Here is a 13,975-nt window from a genome sequence, read left to right on the forward strand (position 1 = left end):
TTTGGACTTTTTGAAGGGTTCTTGGCTGGAGTCTTCTCAGGAGTCTTGGCTGCAGGTTTTACTGGAGTCTTGTCTGCTTTCTTAAAGAAAGTGTCCAAGGAATTTGGACAGAAGTTCTCATTTTTTCCTTGTAAGTTTCTCTGTGGCAGCTGTAGGTGTTGGATATGCCCCTATTCAAAGATGCACTGTGTTCAATGTTGGGGTCATGTTCCTCAAACAGGGACATGGCAGCTTCCAAGTATTCCAAGCTTCAGCCAAGACTTCTGTTGTCAGGACTTTACAAAAGGAGTCTCTTCAACAACAGGGGAATCATCTTCTTCCTCTGCCACTTTTTGCTGTTCCAATTCAATGAGGTCCTCATTAGTTAATTCTTCAGAATGTGATGCCAGCAACTCATCAACATCCTCTGGTACAACGTCTAAGTTGAGTTCTTTTCCCGTTTCAGCAAAATTTTTGGTCACCTCTTCAACAGTGTCTGTAAAGCCTTGGAAGTCAGACACAAACTCAGAACACAATTTTCTCCAAACACCATTCAAATTGGATTGTTTGACTTCATTCCATGCCTCTCCAATGTTCTTAACTGCATGGTAAATGTTGAAGCCCTTCCAGAATTCCTTCAGAGTTGGTCCACTTTCCTTCTCAGTTGCCCTGATGGCCTGGGAGAATGTGCTCCTAAGATAGTAGGCCTTGAAGGGTGCAAATACCCCCTGGTCCATGGGTTGCAACAATGAGGTTGCATTGGGGGGGGAAGGGGGCAGAAACACCACTTTGATGTCAGGATGCATGTAATCAAGGATGTTTGGATGACCAGGAGCATTGTTGAGGATTAACAATTTTTTAAATGCTAGACTGTTTTTGCTGCAAAAATCCCTGACACTTGGCACAAAATGATGATTAAACCTCAAGAATGTTCTTATTGACCACCGCCTTAGGATTGGATTTCTATATCACTGGGAGAAATGCCTTGGAATATCCCTTGAAAGCCCTGGAGTTTTCCAAACGGTACACAAGCAAAGGTTTAAGTTTCAAGTCTCCTGCAGCATTTGCACAGAGCAGAAGAGTGAGCCTATCTTTAGCAGTTTTATACCCTGGCATGAATTTCTCCTCTTTGGCAAGGTTCTTGATGGCATTTTTTTCCAAAAAAGCCCAATTTCGTCAACATTAAAAACTTGCTGAGCACAATACCCACCCTCTTCAATGATTTCAGTCAATGTCTCAGGAAAAGCACAAGCTGCCTCCTCATCAGCACTGGCAGCTTCACCTGAGACCTTGATGTTGTACAAATTGGCCCTGACTTTAAAATGGATAGACCACCCTCTTCTTGCATTAAAAGGCTCAGTATTAGAATTCTCCCCCTGTTTTTTCTTTAGATCACCATAAAGACTCCCAGTCTTTTCCTGAATTATGCCTAAACTCACAGGAGCATGGTGTTGGTTTTGATTCTCCAGCCAAATGGTTAACAGGTTCCCAACCTGAGCAATAAGTCCAACATGCTGCTTAGTTATCGCAGGTGATTGCATAGGAGCCAAGCCCTTGACATGTTCCTGAATTCTTATCTTGTCATTCACGATGGTCATGATAGTTATTCAGGGGATATCGAAAGCTCTATCAATTTCAGTTGGTGTCTCACCTTTTTCGGACCTCTTAATTATTTCCATTTTTGTTTTCATAGTAATTGTTTTGTGGTTCTTAGAAGAAGAAACATAACTTGCACCAGATTTATGCTTTTCTTCCATTATTATGGGCAAAGAAACACTACATTTTAAAAAAAGTTTGGAAACACAAAGATTCACCACGTAAAAATGGCGTCAGAACAGCAACTGAACATCTTGAGTCAGGAGATGGGAGGTGCAGAAAGTCGATGCACACATATAAACTTGTTCGCTGGTGTGGCATTGCATCGGATTGAGCATCGTAAAGTCGAACCTAACATCGGAAAGTCGAAACAAGATTTCTATTTATAAACGTAAGTGCTGTTCATCATAACTCACACGTCACAAAGTTGAGGACTGCCTGTATTCTGATCAATCCATGTATAATAGTGGTATTTATACATTTATATCAGTGATACTCAGACTGAGCCTCGTGAGAGGCAGGTGGCTCTTTAATGTGTCCCTTGTGGGTCTTCGCAGCACATGATATCAAAACACTGTGTGATTTCATTATTAACCAATCATAATGCTTTAACTATGTTATTAACCAATTGTAGTTAATATTATAATACTTGGTCAGTCATTTTGCTGTGAGAATAATAAAAACTAAATATTTCCCATCATATTGTTTAAATATGAATATAAATAGTAAATGAAATCACACTACTGTGGCTCTTGGATAATATTGATCGCTAATTTGGCTCCTGAACCACTGAGGTCTGAGTATCACTAGTATAGATCAATAGCCGTATGTAATAGCAAAGTGCAAGGGGTCTGGGTTAATTGAGCAATAACTTTCATAGCATTGTTAGAAGTGCATGGTGTTGCTCTTATGTGGCTTTAGAGGAAGTGTGTAGAATTGCAGTTCCTTAATCATTTCCCCACCAGCGGTTCCCAGCACTCACTTTCCCTCCACATGAGGCCCCTTGGTGTTCCCAACACTTCTTTGAACATACAAAAGTAAATTATTTCTTTGTTGCTTCTGCTTCCAGCCATTTTGATTTAGCTACCAAGAAGCAACAGAGGCAAGAAGACTCCCAGGTAAGTCCAGCATTTGCATGTCCCTAGTAATAATTTAACCACTGCATTAAAATAGATTGAATTGCCAGCAAAGAACAGAATCTCTCTCTAGGGATCTCACATACTGAAGGCAAGAAGGGGTATCCTACAAGACAGTGTGAATGAATGTTAAATACCACAAGCATACACATGTGAGATCATGATAACTGGACTGCTTTGCATTTAAGATCCCTAAGGAATCCCTGAACCATTCTACACTAAAGTGATAACTCTGGGAAAGGTTGAAATCAGAACTGAACTGAAACAGCCATATAATTACTCACTCTCCTGGCAACCTTATCTGCTCCCAGGTTATATATATATCCCAAAGCTATAAAAGGGGGTGAAGCAGGACAAAAGGGACTGCCAGTCATGAGAAAACCCCTGCTTACTACCTGAGATGTCTGCTGATTCTAAGGAAGACTGTACCAGGGGAAAGCATTGGGTCCAGACTAGGAAGGAGTCTAGTCTGTGAAAGAAGCTTATTGGAACATCTTTGAGGATGAGCTATTACCTGTAATCAGTTGTATAAGCTTTATACAGAGTAAAACAGATTTATTTGGGGTTTGGATCACACTGGGAGCTGGGTGTTTGGGTGCTGGAGACAGGTAACCTGCTTAACTGTTTTTAATTAAAGTCTGCAGCTTTGGGGGTGTGGCCCAGACCCTGGATCTGTGTTGCAGCAGGCTAGTGTGTCTGGCTCAACAAGGCAGGGTTCTGGAGTCCCAAACTGGCAGGGAAAATGGGCTCAGAGGTAATTTCAGCACATCAGGTGATAGTCCCAAGGGGATCTCTGTGACCAAGCCCATCACAGTCACGATCAACAACTCAATTATCCTTCCTATTTCCCAGGCCTACACTCTTGTAATCTTTATTCTTCTCTCTCCTTCCCCATCCCCCAGCTGTATCCAGACTCTCTCTGAGTCCTGTCATTTCTTTAATGTAATCAAAAACTGCCCCTTGATCATAATCTCCAATCTTTGTCCACATCTTGTTAATCTTACACCCTCGCTATTGCAAACTCAGTTAGTGGATGGATAGTGGGGATGCTGCTTGTGTGTTTCAATAACAGAATAAAGACGATTTGTCCATACTTTCTGTCTGATTCAAAATACCTGTTTGGGTGTTATGAGTGGTTTGTTATTCCATTATTAAGTGACTGCTCAATGAACATAATTTAAGATGCCGTACTGTACTATATATTAATTATATTTTAACCCCTCTTGACCTGAGCTGCTATTCTTGAACAGAATTTTTGCATGGTATCTTGGATGGCTTTTTGGCACTGATAAGTGTGCTCTATGTTCTGTTTGCATCTTATTTATTTATTACAGTATTGTAGTGAGGCGGCCTGGCTCCCAGCCGCTCCAGAGAGGGACGAGCTCCTCTGGATGCCAAAGTGGGCAGAGCCCCTGGAGCCTGCGCCCGCCCCCCAGAGGTCAAAGTGCAGGACAGGAAGTATAAAAGCTCAACTCCAGGGCTCAGAAGCTGCCTGGCCGCCGGAGAAGCCAGACGCTGGTGGCCTGGCTCCCGCTGGGGAGACTGCTGCAGCCTGTGACCGACCTGAGGACTGTCCATACCAGTCAAGGCCTGATGCCAACCTGACCCCAGAGAAGCTGGTAAGCCTACCTATGAGAAGTGACCCAGAGAAGCTGTCAAGCCTACTGCTTGCCGAGTACCCTGAGGAGCCCATGGTGCTAGATCCTGTGGAAGACACCGACAAGATGCAGGTACTGCTAGAGGGAGAGATAGGAAGTAGCCTGGGGGCAGCTGACCCTAGCCTGGGTGCAGCACACCCAGAGCTGATGTCAGTGTGTTGTGGCCAGGATCCCCACTGACACAGCAGCAGGCTGCCTGCTGCTGTTAGGGCCCTGGGCTGGGATGCAGTGGAGTGGGTGGGCCTGCATTTTCCCTACCACTGCACTCACGGGTGGCAGTCTCCCCCTCACTCCGGACCAGGAGCCTGGGTTTTGTTCTTGAACTTTTTACTCAGCTCTTGCCTGAGGGCCTGAGCCCTTGACTGTTTCCTACCCCACCAGGACAACTCCCTGACTCACCGGACCTAAGGAGTGAGGCAGCCTGGCCCCCAACCGCCCCAGAGAGGGGTGACCCCCAACCAAATCCTTCTACAAGTATTTTAATACATTTCATGCCACCTCCTAAGACTGAATAGCCTCCTTCCTCCTACATCGCACACAAGATGCCTCCTTTGCTTTAAATCCCTTCTACAATCTCACAACTTCTGGCTGGCTTTCCACTGCTAATCACCACTTGGATACTGCTACAGTGACCTGTGATAAGAGATAATTTTTTTTAATTACAAGACTATTCAATAAAAAAATTCTTGGTAATACACTTTTCCGTCTCCTTTTGAGTTCTTCTCCTTGTATTCTCATCCCACTCCTTCTCCATTCCCTTCTTCTGCTTTGTAGTCATGTCTTTCTTGAGTGCTGTCTGTTTAAATGCCTGAGCCTACACCTATCAAAAGCAATGGAAGTTTAGCTGTTAAATTCAACTGGAGCAGGAGCAAACCCAGACTGGGAGATGTGCCAATCAGCCCCAACTTCCATTGTCTTCAGTGAGACTAGTCACAAGTTTGGGCTTTAAGAGCAGGCCCTTAAATTTAAGCTCTTAGAAGCCCAAGGACCACACGGTCTTTGTCTGTAAAGCTCCATGTGCACCTGTGGTGCTGTACGATAGAAGAGCTTGTAGTTAATCCTGTATTTAGATGGCTTAATACTGCCCATTATAAAAATCCAGCTGTTTTTGAGGCTCACTAATGGTTGTTGGGAGGGGGGGATAGCTCAGTGATTTGAGCATTGGCCTGCTTAAACCCAAAGTTATGAGTTCAATCCTTGAGGGGGCCACTGAGGGATCTGGGGCAAAAATCAGTACTTGGTCTTGCTAGTGAAGGCAGGGGACTAGACCTGATGACCTTTCAAGTGTCTCTTCCAGTTCTAGGAGTTAGGTATATCTCCAATTATTCTATTCTTCTTTATTGTGCTTCACACCCTGACGTTTGGGATATCTTGGTGGTAACAGGTATAGAACACATATCCCCCTGCTCAAAAATATAAAAGCCCCTACTGATTAAGTAAAAAGGGATTCTCCATTAGATATTTGCAGTATAGGACCTATGACACAAACTCAAACATTTCTGATTCCATCCAGTAAAGGACAGTGGACCTATTCATTACAACACATTTCTCTATGTCTATAATTGAGAATAAACTGAGCTTTACAAAGGGGAAAAAAAAACATTGCACAGACACAGTTCAGGCAAATCTTTGTTCTGACCTGAAGGGGGCTGGGAAATCTGACAACTAGTATTTTTTCAGTTTTATGCCATGGGCATTTTACACACGTAATACTGTACCAGCATTTTTCTGACACATGCACACTAGAGCTTTCATTTTCGTAAACTGCATTTGTGAACCTAGAGCATCTTTTATTTTCCAATGGTGTGTGATGGTTGTGTTGGTTTTTTATTTTGTTTGTCATTGTGTTGTAAATATCACCTTGGCTAGTGTTCTTTTAAAATAAAACTTGAGAACATGCAGAACAGTTTACTTGCCACGGAAGATGGCACTTTTAGTGAAAAAGCCATTTAATTTCATACGCTATTTTACTTTCCCTTTCAACGGAAATGAGAATTATGTAAAACAGATCTTTTTTTTCCTTCTCTTGGGCCCTTTTGAGACTTATGCTGCTTGTATAAATTATATCTCACATATAACAGGTTTGATTATATTATTTAATCTGCAGCACAGAAGATAATTGTATATTGTATTTTTCAGCATCTCTTTTCGCCTTCATTTTTTCTCTTTAAATAAACGGCATGCTTTTTTGAGGTTAGCTTTGATGTCTTCATCACAGGCTGCTGGAGCCATACATTTTGTAACAGAAAAATATAGGCAAATCAGGACCTAACCTATAATTATAACTCAGGCTTGACTTTGTTAATTTATTGTAAAGTTACCAGTCCTGAGCCATTTGGTATATAGTAATGATAGCTTTATAATTCACAATTACCCATCATTTAAGTAAACACTAAAGATAGAGACCAGGGGCATTTCATAGAGATTAATGACCAGTTGGAGAGCTCATAACCTGAGGTAAAGCCAAGGTCCATTAACCCCAGCTAGTCATAAATTCCCCAGCAATGCCTTGGGCAAAGGTAATTATAGCTACTAGAAACTGAAATATATGGAAGAAAACGTAAGGCACTTCCTTTTTCCTGTCTCACCATTTCTCTGATATGCATATTCTAGTTGCACAGGAAGTACTGAGCATTGCCAGGGAATTAATACCTCTTATATTATCAAGATCCATTTGTCTGACTAATCCATTTATCTTACTTTATAGATAGCAAGGTGTAGCCACCTGTAAAATAATTTAGTTTCTAGTTTTATCATATCTTGCTACTGACATTATAAAGAATAAAAATGCAACATATATATAATAAGATTCCAGGAGTATCAGTCTATGTGTCACTCTGATGCCTAGAATGTCTGAGTCATTGTGAAGTGATGAAAGCAGCTACAAGCATGATTGAGAGCTCTTTTTGTTCAGAATATAGCTAGTATAAATCATCACTGGTTTCTGTGGTCTGTTACCAGCCAGTTGCTATTTGGTATAGTGTTGCTACCATGAGAAACCCCACACTGAAAGCTTTAACGGAACTGCTCATGGTAGAAAGCATTGTAATGAGTCTGCTGATCAGCAAACTCACCACTGTTCTTGTTCCTTCTCCCCTTTAGGGGTGGAAAAGCAGAGCTGCAGTAGGAGCTGGAGAGTCATGTGGGGAGCAGACAGCCCAGTGAGGGGGGAGATTGTGACTGGCACACACTGCCGGAGGATACAGGTCTGTGGGGAAAACAGAGACTGACTTGGAGCCTGACAGCTGAAGGCTGAGAAAAGGGGGGTCTGAAAGCAACTATTGTGGGGGGGTGGGGGTGGAGGGGGTAGCCAGCAGCAAGCCCAGGGTCTTATAGGGGCTGGAGCCTGAAGAAGGCTATTGCAGTAGAAGTGACCCACCCCCAAGGGAGCAGCCTGGGAAGTGGTCACTGTGCTCTGATTGGGCACGGGGGCCCAAAGAGAGGGTGCTGCTGTTTTTGTAAAAGGCAAATACATTCAAACACGGACTTGAGTTGGCGACTGTAACCTAGCTGCTGTCCACGGGGGCTGGGGGAGTAGCCGGCTAGGAGGAGTTGGATGGAAAGCATGGCAGCAACATCAGGATCACAATACAGAGGGGCCCCAACAAGACACACCACAGACTGAGTCTGGCCAGGAAACCTGCATGTTACCTACTTGCTTGTAATAGAGGAATCTGCACAGGAAAGTGACCCCAGGCACAAGGCATGGGAACCTCTGACCCTCTGCTGAACTGTCCCTATTGAAATGAAGCCGAAACTATATTATTATGTTCATCCACTAGGTGGCACTGCACATAAAATATCTTATTTAGAGGATCCTCAGCCATGCCTGGCAGAGCATTAAAGGGTCTTATGATGAACACATCGGGTATGTATATAAGGAAGCTCGGCAGCCAGTCAATACTTGGTACAGACAAACATGACAATTCCAAGGTTAGGAATTGCTGAATTTTAACTTGTGTAGGCAGAGTCAGGATGAGCTCTACCCTGACATCTGGTGGTGAATTGTGGCGAGTTGTGGAAAAGAACTTCAGGGGCTGATCTTGTTTGCATAGGCACACCCACTCAATCTAGCATCACCCCACAGCAGCCCAAATGGTCACTTTGGCTGCTGTGGGATCCCCAGTTTCTCTGTTATTGGGGCAGGAAGAATAAAGTGTTGTTACCCTGATTGTGTGAATCAAAGACAGTGGAACTGTTTTATGACAGAGGGACTCACCATCAACTAAGTAGCATTCCATAGACAAGGGATATGGGTTCCAAAACCTAGTGAATTGAGAAAGGCTGAAAGATAGGTGTTTGTACTTGATTGTATGGGCTTTGTTTGAGGGTCTAAAACATCAATTGTACCTTTACCTCTCTCCACTGTGGAACATCAGAGCTAATTTTGATTCCACTAGGAGTCCAGTTACAGGTTACTGAGCTGAATTTGCTTTGGGCCACTGAGGCTTCCCTACTGTAAGCTGAACTCACTAAAGAGCTAAAATTACTAAGAGCTGAAATCACTGAGTGCTGTGGGAGAGGGGCCTGAAGATATATTGCTGAATGGCTGGCAGAGCAGAGCAGTTTGTGGGACGGCTAGAGTGGCTCACAGGATGGCTGGTGGAGTGGAGTGGCTGGGGTAGCAGAGCAGTTCGCGGAATGGCTTGAGCAGCTCACGGGACGGCTGGTGGAGCAGAGCAGCTGGTGGAGTGGCTTGTGGTGAAGGCTGCAGCAGAACCCCACAGAGAGGTGGGGCAGTTGGCCTTGAACCACGTAAGGTGCCCATTAACACCCCCATGTGCCCCCAGGCTAGGAGGTAAAAACTCTGCAGATAAACTTTTGAACTCTGGGGCTGCACTGACCAGGGGCAGAGACTTCTGGGTTGTTGGACTTTTGGGTGATTTTTGGGTTGCTGGACTCAAGAGACTTTTGGGGTGTTGAACTTTTGGGACTTTGGGTGATTTTTTGGGTTGCTGGACTTAAGACCCTGAGGGGAAAAGGATGCTGCCAATCTTACTTGGGGGTGGGTCTTTTGCTCATGGTTTGTGTTATGAATCCAGTTTGTGGTGTTTCCCCAACATAATGCCGCATTGTTTCCCTCCTCTATTAAAAGGATTTTGCTACGCTCAGACTCTGTGCTTGTGAGAGGGGAAGTATTGCCTCTTATAGGTGCCCGGGGTGTGGTATGTAATTGTCCCAGGTCACTGGGTGGGGGCTCGAGCCAGTTTTGCATTGTGTTATGGAAACAGACCCCTAGATACTGAACCTGGCCTTTGTTGCTGCCAACTCAGGTGGGCAGAAGGGTTACACTTGAAATATAACTCCATAAGCTATGGTACTTAGCGTATTTGTAGCCTTTCCTTGCATGGCAGCCCTACTAATATATCCTTTCATTTTAGCCTTTTGGGGGATTATTGGGACCTACTAGGCTACAGTCTATAGTAGAGCTTAGCTGCTAAAGCATCTTCGCTGTTTATCTTGGAGTCATGGAACAAGCATTGCCAACAATCATGATTAATTTTTAAAAAATAATAAATTTTCAACTGTTTGTATTTGCCTTCTGGGTTTTGAGCCATCAGGGATTACTCAGGTCATGTTTTCGAGCTCTTCTGTGTAAGCAGGGGGGCTAGAAACAGACATTTTTTAATGAAAGCTGAGGGTCTTGCGTAATTGTATTACTCTTAGGAACTGGGGCTTTAAGAAGAACACCAACTGTCAAGAGACTCATGATACAGTAGTAAAGGCTGGAAAAGCTGGTGGCCCACCTGGCAGGCTACCAAGCACCATAAGAGATCTGGAGTACAAGAGCACTGAGCAGCCACATTAATAACAGCAGTGCATCGTGCTTGCAGGACCTGGCACTTCCTGGACAAAGGGAATGCAGTAGATTTAATTTACTCTGATTTTGGAAAAATTATTTCATATTGTGTGTCTCCGAAAATCATACTTGGAAACTTAATTACAATTGAAATGAAAATGAGCACTGTCAGATGGACTGAAAACTTGCCGAAGGACCATAAACAAGGGGTCATAAAACATGACAATATATCAAATTAGGGGAAGGTGTCTAGCAGGATGCCATAGGGATTGGTGTTAAGTCCAGTTTTTTTATCATTGGCATTAATGATCTGGAAGAGTGAATAACTAACATGTTAATTAAATTAAAGGATGATACTAAATTGGGAGGCATGAACACCACCGAGGACAGAGACATAATGACAGTGGACAAGCAATTTACATAAGAGTTTGCAAGGCACTATCACAGTGAAAAACCGCAATGTGATTTTGTTTTTTTGGGGCTGTGCATACAGAGGTATCATGTCACAAAGCAAAGAGGCTATCATTGTCTATGTGGATCTCAAGAGACTGTACCTAGAATGCTGGTTCAGTTCTGGGCACTTTACTAACAGAAAGATCTAGAGTCTAGATAACTGAGGAAGTTCAGAGAACAGCAACAAAAATAATTAAGAGACCAGAGGGATTGACTTGTGAGGAAGAATTAAAAGAACTAAATATGTACAGCATGGGTAACAATGATGAAGTGGGCAGGGAGAGACACATGAATAGCCCAAGGCTGGAGAGGCTTTGTCTGGCATGTAAGTGGGTCTAAGTGGAATGATGGCATCTGATATTATACTTCAAGCTCATATCCAGTTAAGAGGAGGAAAATTTAGGCTCAATGGAAATCTCTGTCAGCTTCTGTTTCTATGATATTATGATCATAAAAAGGGATCTAGATTAGTTAGAAATAGGGGCAGGAAGTAACAAAAATGAGAGCCAAGGTCAGACACTTGCATGCTGATATGTTTGAGGTAAAATAAACCAGCACAAATATATTGAATGGGGTAATAGTGGGCAGAGATGATGGTGTGGGGGAACAAGGCAATTCTGGGCTGGGTCTCCAGAGGAGAGAGATTCTGGTGAGACTGCATTTAGAATCTTTGCTAAAGATTCCACACCTGTTTCCTCAGCTGCCTTGGTGATAGGCATGGTGTAAGCACCTAGACGGATAGATAAAGATAGCCAAAAAAGCTCCTATTCCAGTTCCCAGCACCTCCAAACAGACAAGGAAAATCAGTGAAGGTGAAATCCTGTCTCACTGAGTTCAATAGGAAATTTGCAATTGACTTCAGTGGAGTCAGGATTTCGCCCCAAGAATAAGAGCAAGGAACCTCAGTGCTGGAAGGGAGATATGGTTTATGGGCACATTGATGACAGTATGAATATGCAGGGCCAACTCCAGGCACCAGCTGAGGAAGCAGGTGCCTGAAGCAGTACATTCTGAGGGGCGGCATTCTGGCTATTCAGGGGGTGGCAGTTCGTCAGCTGGCTTTTTTTTTTTTTTTTTTTTTTTGCTTGGAGCAGCAAAAAAGGTAGACCTGGCCCTGTGAATATGAGGGAGGGAGGGACACAGAGGGGCAGTTGCATGTGCAGCTTGGGCAGAGCGAAGGGCACAATGGGACATTAGTAACACACAAAATGCACCATGCCAGGTCAGACTGATGCTTTTAGGTCATTTATTTGTATTTCTTGATTTTAAAAACAGGCAGATTATAAATAAAAACCTCTTTGGGAAGAAGTATAAGAAAATTCAAACTTTTGTTTGCTGGGAATGTGTGATTAGCTGCCTTTTCTGGAAGCCTCATTTTCTTGTACCTGATAGTCATGTCACACCTGTCACTGTATCCCCAGAGTGCCTGGCAGGCCATTGATGTCTCGGTCCATTTAATTGTAAGTAAGTGTTTAATACTTCCTTACTGATTTGAGGGCTCACATATCTAGGTTGCCAAGTCCTCTCTAGGTGCATATCTGACAGTTATTGTCAGTGATAAAAAGTCACTCCTCCCCCCTGCTCAGTGTCTCTTCTTCCCCTGCGCCCCCCACCTCCAAACTCCTTGCTCAGTCTGAGTAGCTGTGGATGAAGAAGCAGCTTATTTCTCCCCTCCCTCCATCTTGCACCCCTCAGAAATGAGGGGAGAATGAAGGGTTAAGCAGCAGCTAGAGGAATAGGGGTGGAGTTAGGAAGGCTGAGGAAGTGAGGGGTCATTAGGAAGCGGGAGGGTGACTGGGGCAGCATGAGGGAGGGGTGGTGAAGTGAATGTTGGGGCAATGGTTATGTAATTGTGATTGAAAGAGGAGGGGGAAGTGTGCGGAAATGCTTAAAGCCATGGAGAGCAGCAGGTACTGTGCTCCCTCTCAACTCCCTTTGCTTTAGCTCCTGCCTACGAGAGTCTGGAGCCATTCTCCCCCATTCTGCCCCTGTCCTCCTTAGCCACCTCTCCTCTTTGAGCCCCAGCTGCTCTATTCTGTTCCCCCCAGTGTTCTCCACCCTTCACCCCTGACACCCATTCTCTCTCCCCTTCCTGGTTCCCTCCTATCCCTTGCCAGCAGGGCACTGGAGTAGCCAGCTGCACCAGCTGCCTCTCCTCTACAGCTGCATCAGTGCTGGCTTGGATCCAGCTGGAGGAACAGTGCAGATGAAGAAAGTGAGGTCGCTTCGCTGCTTGCAAGGTGAAGGGAAATTAATAGGAGACTGCTTGGTTGGCCATACCACGTGTGATGTATCTCCAACGCCCTCTACTGGTTAGGAGTAGAACTGCTCAACCGTCAAGGGCTCTGTACAGATAACAGCTAATGGAGATTTTTCTTTGGCCTCATTTTTGGGGGTCTTTGCTTTTGGATTAGAAGGTTCGTTATGAGTCATATGGCACCTCTGCTGCTCCTATGAAGTTCTGAGTGGCTATGATGCGTATTGGAGCTGTGTGAATCAGTCATTGGCAACAATTCATTTGACAAATTTAGCTTATTTTTTTCTGTTTGTGGAATATACACAAGGAGCTCACAGCTTCTTTTAATGTAATTATTATTAACATTTAACTAACTGTCTTTGTGGGGTGTCTTTCCCCTCCCCATGGATTGAGCCAACAGTTCTCTGCACGTATTTGATACTCTATTGGAAATTTGGACTGTGTTGATTGGTTGTTTGGTCACATGATATTATTTGTGTTCTAGCTCTTATAATCAGGAACATGGCCTGAAGATGATACAGGAGCTTTGTTTCTCTCAAACAACAAGATCAGTGAGTTTTAAAAGATTTTAAACCTTTTCCTTTCTGGGCCAAATAGGCCTTGATTTCTACAAAAATCAGGGTACTGTAAGATGTCTTAGTTTATTGTTGAATTGAAATTGAAACTTTTCTTTGTCCTATTCACACACAGTAAGTGTGTGTAGCAGAAAAGGAAATGGTTAGATGCTTGTCTGGCTCATTTAATTACCTTTTTAATCACGGCTCTGGCAAAGGGTTCTGGGACCCTTGTTTCCATGCTGTGTTGAGCAGTGTTCCATACCATTAGCACTTCTGGTGCTAATATTCAAGCACTCAACATTAAAATTCACTTTCCTTGGTCACTAGTGTGAGTAAAACTTGGCCACTCCAATGTTTCCAGGAAGAAAAAACACACAGCTAAAGTTTCAAATTTGAGCTAACAAATATGCAGTGAAACATTTTGCTCTTGCATGCACTGCAGAGAAAATTTTGACTACAAAATGACCATTGATTTATTACCATAAAAAATGTGTGCAGTTTACCAAATTACAAATCATAGGACTGGAAGGGACCTCAAG

General features: G+C 43.6%; 1 protein-coding gene across 1 annotated transcript; it reads right to left on the minus strand.

Moving 5' to 3' along the window:
- Positions 1 to 269: 269 nt before the first annotated feature.
- On the minus strand, positions 270 to 1,577 carry LOC127043714 (tigger transposable element-derived protein 1-like). The gene is given in 3 exon segments (XM_050937794.1): positions 270 to 900; positions 902 to 1,115; positions 1,118 to 1,577. Coding segments are annotated over 3 exon segments (1,305 nt in total).
- Between the last annotated feature and the right edge of the window lie 12,398 nt (positions 1,578 to 13,975).

The sequence above is a fragment of the Gopherus flavomarginatus genome, chromosome 1, assembly GCF_025201925.1.
Source record: "Gopherus flavomarginatus isolate rGopFla2 chromosome 1, rGopFla2.mat.asm, whole genome shotgun sequence".
Taxonomy (NCBI): domain Eukaryota; kingdom Metazoa; phylum Chordata; order Testudines; family Testudinidae; genus Gopherus; species Gopherus flavomarginatus.